At 43.9% G+C, this 19,456-nt stretch overlaps 1 protein-coding gene across 1 annotated transcript in view; it reads left to right on the top strand.

The window, feature by feature from the left end:
• The window catches only part of LOC113034810 (NACHT, LRR and PYD domains-containing protein 12-like), a 30,062-nt gene extending 16,651 nt beyond the window's left edge, over positions 1 to 13,411 (top strand). Inside the window, exons 9-19 of the mRNA XM_080298185.1 lie at positions 1,806 to 1,982; positions 6,374 to 6,547; positions 6,738 to 6,778; positions 6,949 to 7,017; positions 7,122 to 7,201; positions 7,970 to 8,025; positions 8,158 to 8,372; positions 11,432 to 11,682; positions 12,121 to 12,240; positions 12,333 to 12,474; positions 12,618 to 13,411. Of these exons, the coding sequence (XP_080154311.1) occupies positions 1,806 to 1,982; positions 6,374 to 6,547; positions 6,738 to 6,778; positions 6,949 to 7,017; positions 7,122 to 7,201; positions 7,970 to 8,025; positions 8,158 to 8,372; positions 11,432 to 11,682; positions 12,121 to 12,240; positions 12,333 to 12,474; positions 12,618 to 12,937 (1,645 nt within the window). The 3' untranslated portion in view covers positions 12,938 to 13,411. The remainder of the gene's footprint in view (positions 1 to 1,805; positions 1,983 to 6,373; positions 6,548 to 6,737; positions 6,779 to 6,948; positions 7,018 to 7,121; positions 7,202 to 7,969; positions 8,026 to 8,157; positions 8,373 to 11,431; positions 11,683 to 12,120; positions 12,241 to 12,332; positions 12,475 to 12,617) is intronic.
• Positions 13,412 to 19,456: the final 6,045 nt, after the last annotated feature.

Genomic DNA, 19,456 nt, shown 5'->3' with positions numbered 1-19,456 from the left:
GGCACACAGCAGGCAGTGGGAAATATTATAATTCTGATCATTTATCAGCACATATCCATATGTATAAAAACAAAGCTGACACTGTGAGACTTGATCAGAGGTGTGATCATCACAGCAGAGGCCTTTGTGTCAAAGTCACTGAGGATCAAACAGAAACACATGAAGCAGATTTTCCTGTTCTGGCTTTTTATAGCAGATAACCTTCAAAATATTCTGCAGTCCATCAAAAACTGAAGCAAACCATGAATCAACATGTGAACATGAGCTGATGCTGCTGAAGTGAAGCAAAGTTAGAGGTTTGATTACAGACACAGCTGAGAGTTTGTAATCTGTCATCATTTTAAAATGTTTAAATTTCTTCAGTATTGAACAGCAGAAATGAGGCTTTGTTTTCGGAGGCCGACAGCAGTGAACACAACAGCAGACTGGTGCGTAATAAGCAGTGAATAATGCAGGAAACAGATTTTTGAAGGTAAACTGTTCTTGAAGTACACTGAGAGAGAGAGAGCTGTGCAGGAAGTAAACGTCAAAGTCAGAGAGAATTCATGACAATGTTCATCAAACGTAAAGCATAGTTTGGATCTTCTTTTGCTGCTGGTTCACTCAGTTTTGGTTGGAGACAGATGAAACCTGCAGCTTCAGGATCTGTGAGCTGTCCACTTTCAGCCCCGACGGCGTGTCCGTGTACGTGCCGTCGAGTGAACGATCCACGCTCTGTGTTTCCATCTTTGTGTGTTTAGCTGCTCTCATTTACTGTTTTATCTGTTTGCTTGTTTTTGAAATACTTTTGGGAGCTTTAACCTGAGATTCTGGCAAAATACATTTATATTAAAAATCGATTCAGGATTGAATGAATCAACATCGCTTTATTCAAATTAAAACCATTTAAATAGGAAAATCCATTTTTTTACACCCGCCTCTAATGCTGGGTAATGTCAGCTGGTCCATGTGCAGCTGGCTGTGAGGCTCAGGGAGCATCTACAAAGTGCAACACTGAAAGAACATCATCCATAAATATTGAGTAATAACTGGACTCTCATACAGCGAGACTCAAATGCCTTTAAACATCAGCTTATCCTGCTGATCCAAGTCCAACACTGAGTTTGTAAAAACATGTTTGTCAATCATTTTGTTTGGTTTCTGAGGAAAATGATTCAATAACTTGCTGCTAATACACAACATTTCATCATATTTCCTCATAACCCTCTTTTGTCTGAACATTTGATTCCCATTTGAATTTGCAATAAAGGATGCACAGAGTTTGGTGACAATAATGACAGTAGATGTTTGTGTGAAAGTGCTGGAAGCAAATGAGTGTGTGATGTTCTTTCAGTGTTGCACTTTGTAGACGCTCCCTGAGCACTGGTCTCACAGCCAGCTGCACATAGAGACCAGTGTTGTTAGTCCAGGTCAGAAGATGACTTGTTGGAATGAAAATGAGCTTGTAGTTTGTCTGCTTTAATAATGTGACTGGAAAAAGGTGTTGGACTTCAAATATGTCCATTTCTTTCACACTTCACCTTTAAAAGTGAAGCCTTGTGGTTCCTGGAAGGAAAAACACGACTTTTTCAAGTCTTTGTCCTGTTTTTATGATAAATGTACGACTTTAATGTGAAACATTCAGAGTTTTTTCTCTTGTTGTGTTTGTTTGAAGCTGCTTCCTGTTGGCTTCAGCTGTTTGGAGTTTCCATTTTCTAAACTTCTACATTCTGAACCTTCTTCAGCTCTGAACAGATGATGAAACACTGAATGATTTCAAGCTCACACTTTGTCTAATAAACTTACATCTTTCATTCTTTATACAGATTGAGTCGCTGTGGTTTGTCAGAGATCAGCTGTGATTATCTGGCAGCAGCACTGAAGTCCAACCCCTCCCTTCTGAGAGAGCTGGACCTGAGCTTGAACAACAACCTGCTGGATTCAGGAGTGAAGCATCTGTGTGGTTTTCTGGAGAGTCCAGGATGTGGACTTGAAACTCTGAGGTCAGTCAGCATGTTTTAGTTGTGCTGAGATGAATATGATGCGAAAGTTGTGCTGACACTAAACTGCAGACATCAGGCTGATATTATACTGATCCACACTGAGGATCTTCATGGTAAAGTCTGTTTTCTTCTTCTCTGGTTTAGTCCATTGACTGCAGCAGAACAATGTTCACATTTCAAACACTGAGACTCAACGTATGGCCCGCGGCCCACACGCGGCCTGCCCACCTTTCCTGATTCAGAGAGAGGGGACCCTGATTAACTGTGTAGTGTTCTTCCTCACAGTTCTAAGTATCAGACACAACAATGAATAATCCACAGCTGACTGTCTTTAGCAGGTCAAAGGTCACGGCACACAGCAGACAGTGGGAAATATTATAATTCTGATCATTTATCAGCACATATCCATATGTATAAAAACAAAGCTGACACTGTGAGACTTGATCAGAGGTGTGATCATCACAGCAGAGGCCTTTGTGTCAAAGTCACTGAGGATCAAACAGAAACACATGAAGCAGATTTTCCTGTTCTGGCTTTTTATAGCAGATAACCTTCAAAATATTCTGCAGTCCATCAAAAACTGAAGCAAACCATGAATCAACATGTGAACATGAGCTGATGCTGCTGAAGTGAAGCAAAGTTACAGAGGTTTGATTACAGACACAGCTGAGAGTTTGTAGTCTGTCATCATTTTAAAATGTTGAAATTTCTTCAGTATTGAACAGCAGAAATGAGGCTTTGTTTTCGGAGGCCGACAGCAGTGAACACAACAGCAGACTGGTGCGTAATAAGCAGTGAATAATGCAGGAAACAGATTTTTGAAGGTAAACTGTTCTTGAAGTACACTGAGAGAGAGAGAGCTGTGCAGGAAGTAAACGTCAAAGTCAGAGAGAATTCATGACGATGTTCATCAAACGTAAAGCGTAGTTTGGATCTTCTTCTGCTGCTGGTTCAGTCAGTTTTGGTTGGAGACAGATGAAACCTGCAGCTTCAGGATCTGTGAGCTGTCCACTTTCAGCCCCGACGGCGTGTCCGTGTACGTGCCGTCGAGTGAACGATCCACGCTCTGTGTTTCCATCTTTGTGTGTTTAGCTGCTCTCATTTACTGTTTTATCTGGTTGGTTGTTGTTGAAATACTTTTGGGAGCTTTAACCTGAGATTCTGGCAAAATACATTTATATTAAAAATCAATTCAGGATTGAATGAATCAACATCGCTTTATTCAAATTAAAACCATTTAAATAGGAAAATCCATTTTTTTACACCCACCTCTAATGCTGGGTAATGTCAGCTGGTCCATGTGCAGCTGGCTGTGAGGCTTAGGGAGCGTCTACAAAGTGCAACACTGAAAGAACATCATCCATAAATATTGAGTAATAACTGGACTCTCATACAGCGAGACTCAAATGCCTTTAAACATCAGCTTATCCTGCTGATCCAAGTCCAACACTGAGTTTGTAAAAACATGTTTGTCAATCATTTTGTTTGGTTTCTGAGGAAAATGATTCAATAACTTGCTGCTAATACACAACATTTCATCATATTTCCTCATAACCCTCTTTTGTCTGACCATTTGATCCTATTTGAATTTGCAATAAAGGATGCACAGAGTTTGGTGACAATAATGACAGTAGATGTTTGTGTGAAAGTGCTGGAAGCAAATGAGTGTGTGATGTTCTTTCAGTGTTGCACTTTGTAGATGCTCCCTGAGCACTGGTCTCACAGCCAGCTGCACATAGAGACCAGTGTTGTTAGTCCAGGTCAGAAGATGACTTGTTGGAATGAAAATGAGCTTGTAGTTTGTCTGCTTTAATAATTCAAATTCAAATTCAAATTTTAGTTGTCACACACACACAACCATACACAGTATGACATGGGGGTGAAATGCTTGTAGCTGTACAATGCCCGACCATTAAATGACAGAAGAAAAGTTTTACAATATTTACAATTTACAGTTTACTACAAAAATTTACAAATTAACTTAGGAATTTACATTAAAGAATGTGCAAATAGCAGAAGAGATTATAAAGATAAGGATTATAAATTATAGGAATTATAGGATTATAGGAAATGTGTGGTGGTGCGTGTGGTGACGTGTGTGAGAGTCCAGTCTTATAGTGACGTGTTTGGGAGAGTCCAGTCCTACACCTGGTTCAGGCCCCGAATAGCCTGGGGGAAGAAGCTCCTCCTCATTCTCTCTGTTTTGGCCTTAAGGGAGCGGAAGCGCTTCCCAGACCTCAACAGTGAGAAGAGTCCATTGTTGGGATGGGAGAGGTCCATCATAATCTTCCTAGCTTTGGACTTGCACCGCTTGGTGTAGATGGACAGCAGGTCAGGGAGCTCTGATTGAATGATGCGTTCTGCCGAGCGCACCACCCTTTGCAGATCTCGTCTGTCCTGCTTGGTGCTGTTCCCAAACAGGGTGCAGATGTTTGCCGTCAGGACGCTCTCGATGGTGCAGGAGTAGAAGTTCTTGAGCACCTTCAGTGGCAGATGGAAGTCTCTAAGTCTTCTGAGGAAGAAGAGACGCTGACGGGCTTTCTTAACCAGGGTGTTGATGTGACAGGACCATGACAGGTCCTGAGTGATGTGGACACCCTGGTATCGGAAACTGTCCACTCTCTCCACTGGCGTGCCACTGATGATGAGGGGTTTGTAATTCCTCGCCTGCTTTGTAGTGAAGTTCACGATCAGCTCCTTAGTCTTGCTGATGTTTAGGAGGAGGTTATTCTCCTGGCACCAGGTCTCCAGGTTCCTAATCTCCTCCAGGTAGGCCGTCTCGATGTTGTCGGAGCTCAGGCCCACAACAGCAGTGTCGTCAGCAAACTTGACAATAGAGGTGGTGTCGGATGTGGCTACACAGTCATAAGTGTACAGTGAGTACAGCAGGGGGCTTAAAACACAGCCCTGAGGCACTCCAGTGCTGAGTGAGATGGAGGGGGAGACTTGTTTTCCCACCCTCACTGATTGGGGTCTGTCTGTGAGGAAGTTGAGGATCCACTGACACAGTGATGAGCTGAGTCCTAGATCCGTCAACTTGGTGAAAAGCTTAGAGGGAATTATTGTGTTGAATGCTGAACTGTAGTCCACGAACAGCATCCTAACATAATTCCCTCTGCCAGTGTCCAGGTGACTTAGGGATGTGTGGAGCAGGTGAGATATGGCATCGTCTGTGGAACGATTAGTCCGGTAAGCAAACTGAAGTGAGTCGATGGTGGCAGGAAGTGAAGAAGTGATGTGATCTCTCATCAGTCTTTCAAAACACTTCATCAAAATTGAAGTCAGTGCTACTGGACGGTAGTCATTGTGGCAAGCGGGCTGTTGTTTCTTTGGAACAGGGACAATAATGGACTGTTTGAAGCACGTGGGAACCACAGCTTGGGCCAGGGAGAGGTTGAATATCTCCGTGAACACCGGTGCTAGTTGATCAGCGCAGGCTCTAAGGACCCGGCCAGGGATTGCATCTGGTCCTGCTGCCTTCCTGGTGTTCACCCTCCTGAAGGTGTTCCTCACGGCATGCTCTGTGATGACGAATGCATTTTCTTCACTGGTGCACTCCGAGCGGGCGCAGCCGTTTGTTGTTTTAATTGCTGCGGCGTCGAAGCGAGCATAAAACGTGTTCAGCTCATCAGCCAGTGAAGCATTTGCATTCATCATTGAAGAAGCTGGTCGTTTATAGTCCGTTATAGTCCGCAGTCCTTTCCACAGGCTCCTAGAGTCGCACTGTTGTAGCTGTGACTCTAGTTTTTCCCCGTAGCTCCGCTTTGCCTTTCGGACCGCGCTGCGCATGTTGTAGGACGCAGCCTTGTATAGGTCCATATTACCAGAGACAAGCCCTTTATTGTAGGCAGCGGTGCGTGATCTCAGAGCGTCGCGGATGTTTTTATCCACCCACGGCTTCTGGTTGGGAAACGTTCGGATGATAGTTCTTTCTGCTGTGTCGTCCGCTAGTTTCCCGATAAATCCCACAACCGCTTCGGTAAACATGTTGATGTCATCAGAGCTGCGCTGAAACATGTCCCAGTCTGCGTCATCCAGTGCGTCCTGGAAATGTGACTGGAAAAAGGTGTTGGACTTCAAATATGTCCATTTCTTTCACACTTCACCTTTAAAAGTGAAGCCTTGTGGTTCCTGGAAGGAAAAACACGACTTTTTCAAGTCTTTGTCCTGTTTTTATGAGAAATGTACAACTTTAATGTGAAACATTCAGAGTTTTTTCTCTTGTTGTGTTTGTTTGAAGCTGCTTCCTGTTGGCTTCAGCTGTTTGGAGTTTCCATTTTCTAAACTTCTACATTCTGAACCTTCTTCAGCTCTGAACAGATGATGAAACACTGAATGATTTCAAGCTCACACTTTGTCTAATAAACTTGCATCTTTCATTCTTTATACAGATTGAGTCGCTGTGGTTTGTCAGAAATCAGCTGTGATTATCTGGCAGCAGCACTGAAGTCCAACCCCTCCCATCTGAGACAGCTGGACCTGAGCCTGAACAACCTGCTGGATTCAGGAGTGAAGCATCTGTGTGGTTTTCTGGAGAGTCCAGGATGTGGACTTGAAACTCTGAGGTCAGTCAGCATGTTTTAGTTGTGCTGAGATGAATATGATGTGAAAGTTGTGCTGACACTAAACTGCAGGCATCAGGCTGATATTATATTGATCCACACTGAGGATCTTCATGGTAAAGTCTGTTTTCTTCTTCTCTGGCTAGGCTTAGTACACCATTAATCAGTTGTGTTTTACCGTTGCTCTCTGCAGGGTTGATGACAAGACTTTTAAATCTTCCATAGACAAAACCAGTGAGTACTCAGACTCTGTGTCACATTCATCACTATTTCATCAACAGCATATCACTCGTTTGTGCTTATTTCATTCTGCAAAAATCTATAAATTATGGGGGTTTTTAAGGATGTGTTTTTAGGTACTGGTTTTGGTCAAAATATTTTAATACTTTTTAAAATCTTTTTAGTGAGTGAGAAGGCTGCAGCTGAAGAAGATGATGGGTCCTTAAGGAAGAAAGAGAAATCCCTCACAGACAGTTTGTATTTGATCAGAAAACCACTAAAAAACTAATATGATTGTAAACAGCACCAGTTAGAGTTCCAGGAAATCCTGAATTATTCGATGTTTGTCTCTCATCAGGTTACTCTGAGGTCGGACTAAATCCAGACTCATTAGACACAGAGCTATATTTGTCTAAAGATGACATAAAGCACATTAAGGTGAGAGAAAAGCATGTGGATCTGATTGTCTTGTGATACAAAAAAGAGGCCTTCAGCACAGAAATTGTGTCAGATGTGTTAAAGCACAGGGCAGACAACCAATCAGGTTTAAGATTCTGTGTCATTGTCAGTATGTTACTCGCAGTTTTGAAAGTGTGTACAGATAACACCTGATGTGTACTCTGTGTGCCTAGGGGCACACGCCACTAGCTGTGTGGTCCATCTATGTTTCTACCCTCACCTATGGCCACGAACTTTGGGTAATGACTGAAAGAACGAGGTTGCGAATACAAGCAGCAGAAATGAGCTTCCTCCGAAGGGTGGCTGGCCTCTCCCTTAGAGATAGGGTGAGAGGTTTAGCCATCCGAGAGGGGCTCAGAGTAGAGCCGCTGCTCCTCCACATCGAAAGGAGCCAGCAGAGGTGGTTTGGGCGTCTGACAAGGATGCTCCCTGGGCGCATCATGGGTGAGGTGTTTGGGCATGTCCCACCGGGAGGAGGCCCCGGGGCAGACCCAGGACATGCTGGAGAGATTATATCTCTTGGCTCGCCTGGGAACGCCTTGGTATTCCCCCGGATAAGCTGGAGGAGGTGGCTGGGGAGAGGGAGGTCTGGGCCTCTTTGCTTAGGCTGCTGCCCCCGCGACCCCAGATAAAGCGGAAGAAAATGGATGGATGATGGATGGATGGGTGTACTCTGTATAGTTTGTTCACCGTTTACTTGTTTATTGCTGCTTTAAACAGCTGATGTATTTCCTCTCTTAATTCCAGCCTCCATCAAGCTTCACCCCTCAAGTACAAACTGAATTCACACACATCACCTACAGGTGCTTCTAATTTCACATTAGGTTGATAACATGTATGTAATGATGTGACAAGACGCGTGATACAGCTGGAGGTGATCAGACCTCAGCTCGTACAGGCTGGTTGGAGTGCTTCAGCCCTTCTGTGTCCTACAGGTTCAGGTGTCCTGGTCCAGGTGTGTTCCAGTGTACTCTGACCAGACTAGTGTTTGTTATGGCTCAGGAGGCGGAGCTGTTGTACAGGACTGTCCAATGGGATGAGAGCCTCCTTCAATCAGCTGGAAAAACAGCTGCAGGGCCGCTGTTTAACATCACATGCTCTGAGGATGCAGTCTGGGAGCTCCACCTGCCACACTGTGAAACAAAGGAGGGTGAGCACTGTGCTGTGAAACATCTGTGTTACTGTGTGGTGCTCAGCTAATATGAACTGTTCTTTATCATACAAATAACCACAATGCAGTTTATTTATAATTCAATTCAATTCAATTTTATTTATATAGCGCCAAATCACAACATAAGTTGCCTCAAGGCGCTTCATAGATACAGAGAAAAACCCAACAATCATATGACCCCCTATGAGCAAGCACTTTGGCGACAGTGGGAAGGAAAAACTCCCTTTTAACAGGAAGGAACCTCCGGCAGAACCAGGCTCAGGGAGGGGCGGGGCCCTCTGCTGCGACCGGTTGGGGTGAGAGAAGGAAGACAGGATAAAGACATGCTGTGGAAGAGAGACAGAGGTTAATAACAGATATGATTCAATGCAGAGAGGTCTATTAACACATAGTGAGTGAGAAAGGTGACTGGAAAGGAAAAACTCAATGGATCATAGGAATCCCCCGGCAGCCTATGTCTATTGCAGCATAACTAAGGGAGGATTCAGGGTCACCTGGTCCAGCCCTAACTATATGCTTTAGCAAAAAGGAACGTTTTAAGCCTAATCTTAAAAGTAGAGATAGTGTCTGTCTCCTGAATCCAAACTGGAAGCTGGTTCCACAGAAGAGGGGCCTGAAAACTGAAGGCTCTGCCTCCCATTCTACTTTTAAATACTCTAGGAACAACAAGTAGGCCTGCAGAGCGAGAGCGAAGTGCTCTAATAGGGTGATATGGTACTACAAGGTCATTAAGATAAGATGGGGCCTGATTATTTAAGACCTTGTATGTGAGGAGCAGGATTTTGAATTCTGGACTTAACAGGAAGCCAATGAAGGGAAGCCAAAACAGGAGAAATATGCTCTCTCTTTCTAGTCCCTGTCAGTACTCTAGCTGCAGCATTTTGGATTAACTGAAGGCTTTTCAGTGAGTTTTTAGGACATCCTGATAATAATGAATTACAGTAGTCCAGCCTGGAAGTAATAAATGCATGAACTAGTTTTTCAGCATCACTCTGAGACAGGATATTTCTAATTTTAGAGATGTTGCAAAAATGGAAGAAAGCAGTCTAACATATTTGTTTAATATGTGCCTTGAAGGACATGTCCTGGTCAAAAATGACTCCAAGGTTCCTCACAGCGTTACTGGAGGCCAAGGTAATGCCATCCAGAGTAAGAATCTGGTTAGATACCATATTTCTAGGCTTTTCAGGGCCGAGTACAATAACCTCAGTTTGATCTGAATTAAGAAGCAGAAAGTTAGTGGCCATCCAGGTCTTTATGTCTTTAAGACATTCCTGCAGTTTAACTAATTGGTGTGTGTTATCTGGCTTCGTGGATAGATAAAGCTGGGTGTCATCAGCATAGCAGTGAAAATGTATGCTATGTCTTCTAAAATACTGCCTAAGGGAAGCATGTATAATGTAAACAGAATTGGTCCTAGCACTGAACCCTGTGGAACTCCATAATTAACCTCAGTGTGTGAAGAGGACTCTCCATTTACATGCACAAATTGGAGTCTATTAGATAGATATGATACAAACCACTGCAGTGCAGTAATACCTACAGCATGTTCTAATCGCTCTAATAGGATATTATGGTCGACAGTATCGAATGCTGCACTAAGGTCTAGCAGGACAAGCACAGAAATGAGTCCACTGTCAGAGGCCATAAGAAGATCATTTGTAACCTTCACTAAAGGTTTCTGTGCTGTGCTGAGCTCTGAAACCTGACTGAAACTCTTCAAATAAACCATTCCTCTGCAGATGATCTGTTAGCTGTTTGACAACTACTCTTTCAAGGATTTTTGATATGAAAGGGAGGTTGGAGATTGGCCTATAATTAGCTAAGACTGCTGGGTCTAGAGATGGCTTTTTGAGTAAAGGTTTAACTACAGCTAGCTTGAAGGCCTGTGGTACATAGCCGATCATTAGAGATAGGTTGATCATATTTAAGATCGAAGAATTAATTAATGGCAGGACTTCTTTGAGCAGTTTTGTAGGAATGGGGTCTAAAAGACACGTTGATGGTTTGGAGGAAGTAATTATTGAAGTTAACTCAGAAAGATCAATTGGAGAAAAAGAGTCTAACTTAACATCAATGGTACTAAGAGTAGCTGTAGATAATATTACACCTGTGGGATGATTACTGGTAATTTTTTCTCTAATGATAAAAATTTTATTTGTGAAGAAGTTCATGAAGTCATTACTAGTTAACGTTAAAGGGATTGTTGGACCTACAGTATCCAGAGTCGTACGTAGTGAGGAGGTGAAATTATTAACAAGATGATCGACCTCTGTTGGGGTAGCGTTCAGATAGCTGCTCTGCTCTGTGTTGGTACAGGGCATTGAAGATGATAACAGTGGGTGGATTATATTCTTAAACCTAGTTATAGCGCTTTCAGAAAGACATCTACTTTGATAAAGTCTACTCTCCACTGCTGTGTAATCAATTATTGTAAATGTAAATGTTATCAGGAAATGATCAGACAGGAGAGGGTTTTCAGGAAACACTGTTAAATGTTCAGTTTCTATGCCATATGTTAAAACAAGATCTAGAGTGTGATTAAAGTGGTGGGTGGGTTCTTTTACATTTTGAGAGAAACCAATTGGGTCTAATAACAGATTAAATGCCATGTTGAGGCTGTCATTTTTAGCATCTACATGGATGTTAAAATCACCCACAATAATTATTTTATCTGAGCTCAAAACTAAATTAGATATAAAGTCTAAGAAATCAGACAGAAACTCTGTGTAAGGCCCAGGTGGACGATAGATGATAACAAGTAAGACTGGTTTCTGAGTTTCACAGCTGGGGTGGACAATGTTAAGCATCAGGCTTTCAAATGAATTACAAACCAAGAACATATATAACTGCACAAACGTGTAACATAACTGATGCCTAGTTCTGAGCTTTATGTAATAAATAATGCAAAAGTTTTGGGCTGTTCACATTTATAACAAAAAAGGATGGAGGTGAACTTGTTTGCAGGAGATGTAATCCTCAGATAAGGTGAGAAGTAAATCTGAACTCTCAGAATGAAAAGCTCTTTCCTTTCACAGCGCTGTGTGTTGATGGCCTGCTGTCTGTTGCCCACATCTCTGATGATGGGATGAGCATCTTGGAGCCGCTGGAGATCACTGCCACCCATGTGGTTGTGAAGGTTCCTCACCTCTCTGGGTGGGGCATCATCCGGTCTTTTAAGCGGCTCCTGAACATAACAGTAAATGGCCAAGTTCTGCTGTTCTTCCGACCTTCAGAGCCTGCAAGAATCAACGTGTTTCTACTCCAGGAAAATATCCCATTGTCAGAGGTAAATAGTTTCATCATCTTCACTCTGTAGTCCTCTCAGAATCCAAATGATTTTCAGTAGCTTTCTGATAATAAACTAAAGTTATGTACAGGTTTACTGATCACTCCACTCTGATTACCTGAGACAAAGAGTCAGGCTCCATTTAACTTTTCTTACCCACATTGTTGACCAATCACTGCTCTTCTTTATTCACTCCAAGTAATGACCCTAAGCTGTCAACATTTGATGTTTGTGACCCATAATGTCAGATCTGACACTTCACTGATAAAAATAAAATCATGGAGCTTTTTTTTCTCTGCAAAGCTATTCTATCTCAAGAATGATTGTTTTTGATTCATACTGACACATGATATTCTACACCTGATATGTTTAAATAAGCTCTACAGGTGAATAGACTTATTAATGTTACCAGCATAATAAACTGTCCTGTCACTGCAGGTGTCTGCCCAACAACACGATGATGCTGAATACCTCCAGACCCCTGCTGACTGTCTTTTCAGCTTCGGTCAAAGGTACAGTGTCCACTGTGACCCTGAGAGCAGGATAATACAGCCGAAGGTGAGTCAGCAGTTAGAAACTATATGCTGCTGAAATGAAAGTCCTGGATAACCCACTCGTCATGAAAATGGCACCTTTCTGTTGTTGTTTAGCAAACACAGTTTCGCTCAAAGTCTGGCCCAAATTACCATCCAACATTTCAAGTTTTCCTGAATACAAATTCAGGGTTTGTGACTCTGATAGTCAAAGACCAAGAGGGGAATGAAATCTGGAAATCATCTGTTTGCCTGCCAGGTAAGATTCCTGCCAAATACCAGCAGAAATTACCCTACAAACTTTTTATTTTATATTCTATAAAACTTAAACTGAAATCATACTTCTCTTTTCATCCTCAGTTCAGAGTGCTGTTAAATGTCTATCTTTCTTTGTTCCTTCAGCACCAAGAACAGAAACCTTAATGAGAAATGTCCCAGATGAGTCCGGAGTCCCGGCAGACGAGAGGCTGCTCACAGTTCGCTCACAGTTTATTGACAGAGTGTCTGAACCTGTTTTAAAGAAACTTCTGGATAAACTCCTGGAGCAGCATATTATCAATGATCAGGAGATGGAATCAGTCATATCACAGCAGGGAAAAGATGATAAAGCACGAGACGTTATTGACACAGTGCGACGAAAAGGAAGTACAGCCACCTCACTTCTGATCGATGCTCTCTGTGAGGCGGATCCATGCCTTTTCACAGAGCTGAACTTAAGATAAGACAGATTTCTAATAAATCTCAAAGACCACTGACAGTGTCATTATTGTGATCTTCATGTGTGTGTTGGAAACTGGACTTTAGTTCTTATTAAAACCTGGACTCTGACTAGAAGCTGAGCAGGACATTGGATGGACTGAAGCAGAGTCTGGGACCTCAGTAAGTCTCTGGGCTGCTCATTATTAGTGCACTAATAATGAGCATGCACAAACCAGGAAATATGTGAAGCTCCAACCTGTAGATGCTGAACCACATTTACAGGTTGAAGAGCAACACCTCAAGTTATCTGTGACCGGCATCTGTTTCCAACAATATAACTGAAGCTGTTTTTACCTTTAATGCTGGAATAACATGTTGAATCACATGATCAGTGTTTACAATCTGATTACTGAGGTTCTTGTCTGTGCTAGCTTCTGCTTTGAGCAGCATTTTGTGTTTCTGCCTGTATAAATAAAGTTTTGCTGTTTGCTTTCTTATGCTGGAGTTTGAATTCATGTTTTTAAACAGTTTGAGCTTCCTGTTCGTGTAACCCGTTCATGTGTTACACCCGTCATTGCGTTGTGTTCTGGCGTGAAAGTAAGAGGCAGGAGACAGCACTTGGGTCTTTGGCTCTTTACTGCACATCTGCAACACAGAAATAAGTGTCTGATCTGTGTGTCACGCGACTGCCAGTACACCTCTCCTCCGGCCATGCTGAAAGGAGCTGTGCCTGCAGCTTCATTAACACCACAATAATATAATAAATCTAATACAACAAATTGTTTTAAAACATTAACTTAAGCCCTCAAAAACAAAAAGCATAAAATAAATAACATGTCACTGAAAAATCATTAAAAACAACTTGTAAGAACAATAAACAAAATAATTCAAAAACAAATAAACAGTCAGATAAATACAATTCAATAACCAGGACCCAATATTCTAGTGCTTATAGTTCAAACATTATACTTCAGTACAATTATATTAATAACCGCCATCCAGGCAATACAACACTGTACTTATAAAAACAATGAATGAAAGACTGCATCTCCAAAACATAAGAACATCTCCATACCTGCAACACAGAAATAAGTGTCTGTTCTGTGTGTGTCACGCGCCTGCCAGTACACCTCTCCTGACGAAGGAAAAAAGAGTGCACGCTGTTAAAAAAACTGCAGCGAATACGCTCACAAGCCTCTAGCGTTCAGGCTAACTTAGCATGCTAGCATTTCAGCTGCGTTCTCGGCTAAAACTCATTAAAAACGTATATTAGCAAACTCTGTCCTCCACAAAACTTATCCCGAATGAGTCTCTTAACGACAAATAAAAATGCGGCGGTTCGGCTGTATTCACATTGCAGCTTGGGGTCTGAACAAACTGAGCAACATGGCAATGACTTACCTCCGGCCATGCTGAAAGGAGCTGTGACCGGGGCACACATGCACGCGCGTACGTCACCATGCAGCGCGCACACACACGAACGCACACAGACTCAGATCACACAGGTAGGAGAGTGAGATGCAAAATGACATATTTAATTTTAAAAAAGGGTGTTTTGGGTGAAATTCAAAAGTATTTAACACAAATGTTACATTCGTCTGATTGACTTTATTTGCGTCTTATATCTGAATCATGTCGTCATGAGACTGTCAATGTATCTTAAACATACTGCTTCACAAACACTGTTGTGACAGTGATGTACACTGTCTCGTTTGTATATATGTATGATTTCTATACAGTTTACCCCAGATGTTTCCCTCTCACCACATATCCAACCCGATATCATGACCAGCAGCTTTTACAGCTGTGGCTCCAACAAACATCAGCTGATACTAGAAATTAATATTAAATAAATTCTAACAACAGCTGATCAAGCTTAAACGCTGCTGTTGTTCATCGTGACATCTGCTTGTTTCCTCTTTTTGGCGCAAAGTGGGTGATAAACAAACAAGACCGACAGGACTTGCGAAAGAAAAGCCGATCAGCTGATCATTTATCAGTTTCATGATTGAAGTGGCAACAGGAGAAGGAGGGGGAGAGGAGGAGAGAAGAGGCAGCTGTGCAGCAAAGACAGAATAACTCCAGCTTTGTGTCAAATGCCCAGTATGCCCGATGGCCAGTCCAGCTGTGAGGTCAGCTGGTGGGTAACAGGCATCTTTGAAAATGTTAGAGCACTTTTGCAAATATGTGATGTCCTGACAGCAACAATCTATCATGAAAATATCTTTTTTTTTTGTGACCCAGAAAGAAATATGTATATTTCAAATTCTGCGTTCCTCCACCACTGCCTCAATTTGAGTTGTGGATGAAATGCATTCTGGGATATTTGCCTGGGCTTAGCTACAGTAGCTAGCAAGCTGATTGGAGACCAAAACAGCAAATCAGAATTTTTGCATCCAAGTCTGTGATTGGTTGGTTTTGTGGCACGCTTATAACGGTGTACAGAAGCTGTCTCCGTTATCATGGCTACTCGGCAATGGAACTCAAAAGTCTGGGAGCATTTTGACAAAACAAAAGAAAAGAAGGTCCAATGCAAAATGAGCAAAATGGAACTTGCCTTCCATGACAGTATGACGGCGATGCATGAGCATCTGAAAAGGAAGCACGTCGTGTAGAACAAGCACTTTGCAATAATCTAGAGATCTCAGACCTACCATTTATCAGCTCAAACATCCAACGACATGAATGCTTTAAAAGCATCAACATCAGCTCTTCTCTGACAGCATGGTGGGAGTTTCTAAAATTGACGGCATCTTCATTAATCCCATGCAAACATACACCTATCTGGAACAACCCTGACATATTACAAAACAATAATATGATAAACTTTTCAGATTGAAGTGGTGAAGGAATCAAATATTTAGAACATATACTAGAAGGAACAGAATTTATTTCATTTGACGGACTAGTTACACAATATGGGATCAACAAGAAAAGATTTTTAGAATATCAACAAACTAAATCCATAGTAAAAAAGAAATTTAAACCGGGTCAAGTTGAACTACAAACACCACCAAGTGTGGTTCAATTTCTTACTCTTAAACCCCCAAATTACTATCCAAAATATACAGAATGCTTTCTAAAACAGATGAATCAATATCACTTCCTATTGCAAAATGGGAAGCGGATTTATCAGTTAACTTAGACCTAAACTTCTGGTCTCAGAGTTGCTTAAAAACCTTTCATCTAATCAGAAATCCCAGTCTTCAATTAATTCAATACAAAATATTACATAGAGTGCACTATACAGGTCATCGGATGTTCAAGATGGGCTTTACGTCTACCAACAACTGCTCACACTGCCAAACCAATTCACCGGACAATTATATCCATGCTCTTTGGTTCTGTCCACCAGTTCAGAAGTTTTGGCGCGAGATATGTGAAGACTTATCAAAGTGTCTGAAATGTAACATTCCAACTTCCCCCTTAGTGTGTTTGTTGGGCATCTTAGATAATGTCACTTCAGAAAAGAATATCGCCCATATGGTTTTCACTGCCCTATGCATAGCCAAGAAAACAGTCCTCATGAACTGGAAAAATAAAAATAATCTTAATTCTAACCAATATAGAAATTATCTATTAGATTACATTAGTCTTGATACAGCCTCTGCCACCACACCAGATCAAATGCTCTGGGCTCCTTTGATCAGCTCCATCACCTAGTGGGGGTGGGGGGGTCATAGTTTGGTCCCGCCTTCACTGTTGTGATTGGTGTGGGGGTAAGGACAGGCCTAGGGCGTCGGGGGGTTCCCCAGGGGCATCTTCCTTGGGGGGCTCAATCCGGGGTAGCGGTCATGTCCGGTTAGGGGCTCTGTTGGCTCTCGGGTGACTGTTTCCTCATGGCTGCGTGCAGCGGGGCTAGGGGAGGGTCTGTGCTGATGGACGTGGGTTACTGACCTGGTAGCCTGGCTGCCCCTGGGTGGGTCCGGGATGGGCGTGAGGTTCTGGGGGCGCTTCGTCTCTGGGCTGGGGCCCTGGCCTGGCCTTGGGAGCTTGGGTCCTGGTTGGTGTGTTGCCGGGGTTGTGGGCGCGTGGGTGCATGGGGGCCCAGCCCTGGTGCAGGGTGCCGCCGGTGCGTCGAGCCACCTGGGGGGCTCTTCAACTGGTGGGGGAGATTGTGACATCTCGCAGGAGCTTTCCGCTCTTCAGGAACTCTCCCTGCAGGAGGGGGAGATACAGGAGAGGTGGAGGAAGATCTCAGCCTGGGCGTCTATTGTCTTATGTAATCTGGAAGATGAGTGGATGGGGGGGTGGGTGCAGTTTTCTCTGTGGTGGGGTTGGGTGGACTGTCCCGGGCTCTGTGGGGTCGGGGGGCGCTGCTGCACTGGGCCCTGGTCTGGATGGGCCTGGGCCCCCTTTCCCTGGCGGGTCGCGGAGTATGGGGGTGCCTACTGGGGTCAGCGGGGGAGCTGGCCCCAGGTAGGGGTCACTTGCCCCTCCCTTCCTTCCCTCCCCATCTCCAGCTGCCTCTCTCTTCCTGCTCCACCACAACCACCCACACATGCAGGGCCTTGGAGTAGGGTTATGTCACCAGGGTGCAGAGGAGGCTACCCCCGCCCCCCCCTGTCCCCTTCTGGCACCTTAGAACACACATGCATCAACACTACAATGAGCGGGTGGAGGGAGGTTTGGAGTCTTCTCTCACCCCCGTTCTCTGTGGCCCGCTGGAGCAGGGGGGCTAGGAGGAGGAGTTGGCCGTCCGACTGCGGTCTGGGGTGTGGGGCCTCCCTGCTACTGCGGAGTCGGGGCGGTCTGCCTCTTCCCACCGCAGGGAAAAGGGTAACACCACCTGGGTCTGGATGCAGTTCCCCCCTCCAGGGGCAAGGGTACCTAGACCCGGTTCGTAGAGTACGCTTGGGGAGTGTGATCGTGTGTACAGCATCTCTTTATGTCTGTCTCCACGTTGGTTGAGTGTGGAGCAAGTGCATATGAGAGCATAAGGGTGGGAATGGATGTTTGTATCTGTGTGTGCCTGTATGTCTGTGTCTATATGTCAGGTTGGCTATCAGACGCCACCTCTCTGGGGACATCTCAGGCCCTCCAAGGTTTGGAGACCTATCTCCCCCCACCACCACTTCCCCTGCCAGTGGCGGACTCCCTCAGACATCGGTGCGTTGGTGGTTCTTTGTGTCCGGGGATGGGCATCCAGGTACACACCGGCTCACTCCTTGTCGGGGCCTGGAGCCTGGGGCTCGCTCGAGCCACTTCGGAGGTGGGGTGTCCCCGGCCTCTCGTCCTGGGGCTTGGTCACTCAGGCACGGCTGGCTGCCGGCGGAGCTCACGAGCGCGTCACTGCAACTTCCCCTGGCTTCTGCTCTGCGGCTACTGAGTGAGCCCTCATCTGGGACTCTCCTCAGCTCTTTCTGGGACAGTGGCGCGGCTGCCCCTCTGTTGGTCTTCCTTGGTCTCTTGTGTTCTGGGGGCCTCTGGATGTCTGGAGTTTTGATCTCCTCCATACCTGCTTCATGCCCTGGAGGACGGGGTTGTGGCCCCCCCACACCCTCTAGCAGATCATTACATGAAGGAACCTTTTAAAAAAAACAAGCGCGTCCATGCTCACAGGTGTACACACGGGTGATCACACCCACAAACTACACCCTTTTTGGCTCCTACCTCAAAGCACACTGTGTTCTGTTGATCTTATGTGCTGCACAATAATGTTTAATATTTAGTATTTACTGTCATATTCCCATATATCATTGTGATGTTGTTTATTCTATTACTCTTGTTCTCTTCTGCTTGTTTTCCTTTTTCTTTCTCAACTGGTGATCCAGGTGATCGATATATGCATTTTCTTTTTTTTTTTCCCTGCCCATTCTGTTGGGGTTTTTTTTGCCCTTCTCCCCCGTCCCTCTTCTCAGCTGTTTCTCTTTCCCTCTTTCTTTCTTCCCTTCTTTCCCCCAGTCAAGTCTGTCCCGTATTCAGCAAGTGAAAATAAAATAAATAATAAAAGGTGAATCAAATAGACCATTATGGCAAGGCTGGGATGGTCAATTTGGTAAAGTAAATCCGTTGAGCATCTTTCTTTGCCTTTAGACAATAATTCTGATGGCAAAAGAGCCAAACGGGACAGGCAAAAAAAAAAGGAAGCACGTCGTGGTACAGTCGTCTCGGTAAGCTAATTGGCTAGTTAGCTGCTAACATTAGCGTAAACAGCGAGCTACTTATTATTAGTGTTGTCAGCATTAATCTCATTAATATGACGTTAACGCCATAATTGCATTATTGCGGCAAATCCCCGTTAGTGAGCCCCGTGCAGCCCTCGCACAGCATTATCGAGCTAACTGGGATTTGCCGCGTTAACGTCGTATTGACGAGATTAACGCTGAGAGCACTACTTATTATTACTTATATTGATAGCTGTAAACGTTACGTTACAGGACTGCTAAAAAAATATGTTCGTCTTTAATGGACGAGTTTGTCACCAAGCCAACAACATGTAAACCTCGGCAAGCAGATGTCCTGACTGAATCAATCTTGAACATGTTGGTGACGGACATGAGACTCCTGTCTATGGTTGATGATCAAGGTTTCAAAGAGAT

Source organism: Astatotilapia calliptera, chromosome 3 (genome assembly GCF_964374335.1).
Source record: "Astatotilapia calliptera chromosome 3, fAstCal68.1, whole genome shotgun sequence".
In the NCBI taxonomy this organism is placed as follows: Eukaryota; Metazoa; Chordata; class Actinopteri; order Cichliformes; family Cichlidae; genus Astatotilapia; species Astatotilapia calliptera.
This window is presented reverse-complemented; position numbering and strand designations above follow the sequence as displayed.